General features: G+C 33.4%; 1 protein-coding gene across 1 annotated transcript; it reads left to right on the forward strand.

Annotated features, from left to right (window-relative positions):
- Positions 1-1,576: 1,576 nt before the first annotated feature.
- LOC125852188 (60S ribosomal protein L12-like) lies at positions 1,577-2,357 on the forward strand. The gene has a single exon (XM_049531911.1). The coding sequence runs from the start codon at positions 1,649-1,651 to the stop codon at positions 2,147-2,149; it is 501 nt and encodes a 166-aa protein (XP_049387868.1). The 5' UTR covers positions 1,577-1,648; the 3' UTR covers positions 2,150-2,357.
- Positions 2,358-3,609: the final 1,252 nt, after the last annotated feature.

Genomic DNA, 3,609 nt, shown 5'->3' on the forward strand with positions numbered 1-3,609 from the left:
GCTATAGCTGTAAGCAAGCCTTCGTATTTGGTGGTTGGATCATACATAACTCCTTCAATATTGTAATCCACGTAACTGCCTGTTTAAAATAACAAATTCTTTGTTCATACATTGATTTTCGTTGGTATATAAGCTTTTTATTGAAATACCAAATTATTTACCAAAAATTTAACCATTTAATTATCTTAAAAAAATAGTCAAACAAATACCAAATTATTTACCAAAAATTTAACCATATAATTATCTTAAAAAAACAGTCAAACACATACCAAAGTATTTACCAATATTTTAACCATATAATAAACGTAAAAAAAAACAGTCAAAGATTACATACCCTTAAAACAATTTTTAAAATTTATGATTTTATCAGGTTACCATCAGTAAATGTACGAACTATTTTGCACATTATTATTTACACCAATTCACATACTTAAAATTCACTAAAATATGTAACATAACTTTATTACGAGGTTCTAATTATATACCATAGATCGTCAAACTTGTAGTTTTTGACACCACCAATTGCACCAAATTATTTATAACTACACTCACTTTAATATACGTTCATAAGTAAGATACTATAATTTGACCAAACAATACACCAAATCATGCATCAGGCTATTTGTTTGGTGTCAGCTATTAGTGACAATTATACCAGATCAAATACCTAAACAAATACAGAAATACATATTGAAAACTTATTGATATAAAATATTTGCTACCATACGGAACACATCATACCAATTAAACATAAACTTTAACAAAAAAACAAATTTTACACATCAGTGTACAACAAAATCATACGAAATTGTTGAAATCACACCAAAATTTGGACGATCCCGAATGTTACCAAATTGTATGAATTAATTTACACCAAAATTGACAAAATATATAAAATGAATAACTACCAAAAAGTACAAAATAGATATTTGTGAAAAATCAAATTCAATCACAAAATAAAAAATCATGAGAATCATTTTTTATATAATTACCTGCTGAGTCCCATCGCCCGTTGTGTTGAATTAGAATTGAGAAATTATTGGTATGCATTTTTTTCAATAATCGTTCTTTGTTTGGCTGATTTTTTAAGTCAGAGAAAGGAGTTATGTTTTTTGTAGGAATCCTTTATTTATGGGAGATAATATATAACATATTTGAATAAATTAGGGAAGGTAAAATTATTGGAGAAATTTATGGGAAGTGGGATAAGCATGGCTGATTTGGAAAATCTTTTTTTTTTTAAATTTAAATTCGACTTTTGTAAAAAAAAGTATTGCTATATAATTGAAAAAAAAAGTATTGCTATGTTGGTGTAAATACTATTGTTAATTTGTATACTTAAAAAATCCGCCCGGAATGTATTTGAGAGCAATAAAACATTTAATTTTTTTGTAATTAGAGAAACTTTCGAAATATGATGTGATTAGCCCATAAATGTACGGAATTTCTGGACTTTATACAACAGTATATTTCTAATGGACTTGTAGATAAACAAAAGGCCCAAATAATGAAATGACTGATTATAACTTATAAGCCCGTTAAGCTCTGAAAAACCCTAGGCTTATATCTCTAACGTCTCCACATTTCCATCAAAAAAGTTGCGCAAAAACCCTAGCACCGGTCCAATCTCCTTCACATCTCTGCGAAAATGCCGCCAAAGTTCGATCCCTCTCAGGTCGTCGAAGTTTTCGTCCGAGTCACCGGAGGTGAAGTCGGAGCGGCGAGTTCACTCGCTCCAAAAATCGGTCCACTTGGTCTTTCTCCTAAGAAAATCGGTGAAGACATTGCTAAGGAAACTTCAAAGGACTGGAAGGGTCTCAGAGTCACCGTCAAGCTCACCGTCCAAAATCGTCAAGCTAAGGTATCAGTTGTACCTTCCGCTGCCGCACTTGTGATCAAGGCTTTGAAGGAACCTGAACGTGATAGGAAGAAGACGAAGAATATCAAGCATAATGGAAATATCTCGCTTGATGATGTTATCGAGATTGCTAAAATTATGCAGTCTAGATCTATGGCTAAGGATTTGAGTGGAACTGTGAAGGAAATTTTAGGCACTTGCGTGTCTGTTGGTTGCACTGTTGATGGAAAGGATCCAAAGGATTTGCAGCAAGAGATTTCTGATGGCGATGTAGAGATTCCTGAGAATTGAAGTCGTGATTCCGTTTGCAGGAGAAGGTTAAATTCTGTATTTTTTCAATATAATAGTTCTAAAGTTTGGATTGATCAGATGATACTTTTGGTATTATATTTGATGAGAATCCTCTGTTGAGCCAGAATTTGATAAAATGTTTGTTTCATTTTGCATTATTAGGATTTTGAATGATCATCTATATCTATTCGAATGCTTTTAGCTTGAATTTTTTTTTTCTCAAATGCATAGCCTCTCTGATTGCAGGTTGTAGTGTTCGTATGAACCTGCAATTTGCCCTTTTGCAGCCTACTTCTAAATTTTACTGTTGCGAGGTTAAAAAATAGTTCATATGCTATTTGTATCGGTTGGTGATGAGTTATTTTGTTTCCTTGTGTCATTTTAGCAATAATTTATACAGTTTATATTTTAGATATTATACCTTTCTGTGCATGATGAATATGGTGACCTCTTCTGAGATCTTATCGCCATGATTAGTTTTGAACAATTGAAAAGTGCTTCTAAGCATAATAACATACATTTGCCATGTGGTGCTTCTTTTGCCGAATATAATATAATGGAACTTCTCCACTGCTCCTCATTGAAGACATGACCTTAGATGGAATGGTATAGAGGCTAGTAGCACCCTGATTAGGGTACACGGGCGTTCAGAGCACTGTGTATGTCGTAGTATTAGTCTTACTCATATAGCTTCTTGCTTTCTAATATTTGTTACCATATGGCGTTATTGTTCCCTTTTTGTGTGTTTGATATTGCTTTCCTTTCCTTATTTGTTGTCATGTTTTCTTCATTGCCGTATTCCCTTGTTCGTAAGTATTTTGATTTGATGCACTTGAGTCTAGGATCTCTTAGAAATAGCCTCCTTACCTCTACGAGTTTGGGGTAAGGTTTGCATATACTTTACCCTCTCCAGACTCACGTGTGGGATTACACAATGTATATTGTTGTACTAATGTAACTTCTCCTATTGCCTTTGCTTTGGCTGTTTCGTCTTGTCGAGCCTAAGATTGACTGAACTCATTTGTCCAAGTAGATGTGTTGTCTTTAACATGTTAATGTATGGTGTGTTCGGGTACAGTTCCATAAATTTATAATAAGCTCTTGAATTCTCGTGTTTCTGATAGTTCTTATCGTATGGCAAAATATGCTATATATAGTTAGTTTCCATATACCATTTTCATTTAGCTACACAGGTGTGATCAGTTGCAATTTTTTTGGCTATACCATATAAATGGAGCTTAGGACTTTTTCATCTTCAGTACATTTAGATCTTTCTTGCCCCAGCAAAAAAGTACGCTTAGATCTCTATTAGAAGACATCCTTGTTCTTTTCTAGAAAGTCAGACTGTTGCTGCACTGCTCCTAGTGTAGTAGTTACAACAGCAACATAACCAATGTAATCGAACAAGTGGGGTTTGATGAGGGTAGTGTGTACGTAGACTACCCTACCTTTTGCTGAGA

This window comes from Solanum stenotomum, unplaced genomic scaffold (genome assembly GCF_019186545.1).
Source record: "Solanum stenotomum isolate F172 unplaced genomic scaffold, ASM1918654v1 scaffold32770, whole genome shotgun sequence".
Taxonomy (NCBI): Eukaryota; Viridiplantae; Streptophyta; class Magnoliopsida; order Solanales; family Solanaceae; genus Solanum; species Solanum stenotomum.

What these genes read in the sequence shown, in the direction of transcription:
- LOC125852188 (XM_049531911.1), top strand. Translation starts at nt 1,649, where the DNA reads ATGCCGCCAAAGTTCGATCCCTCTCAGGTCGTCGAAGTTTTCGTCCGA.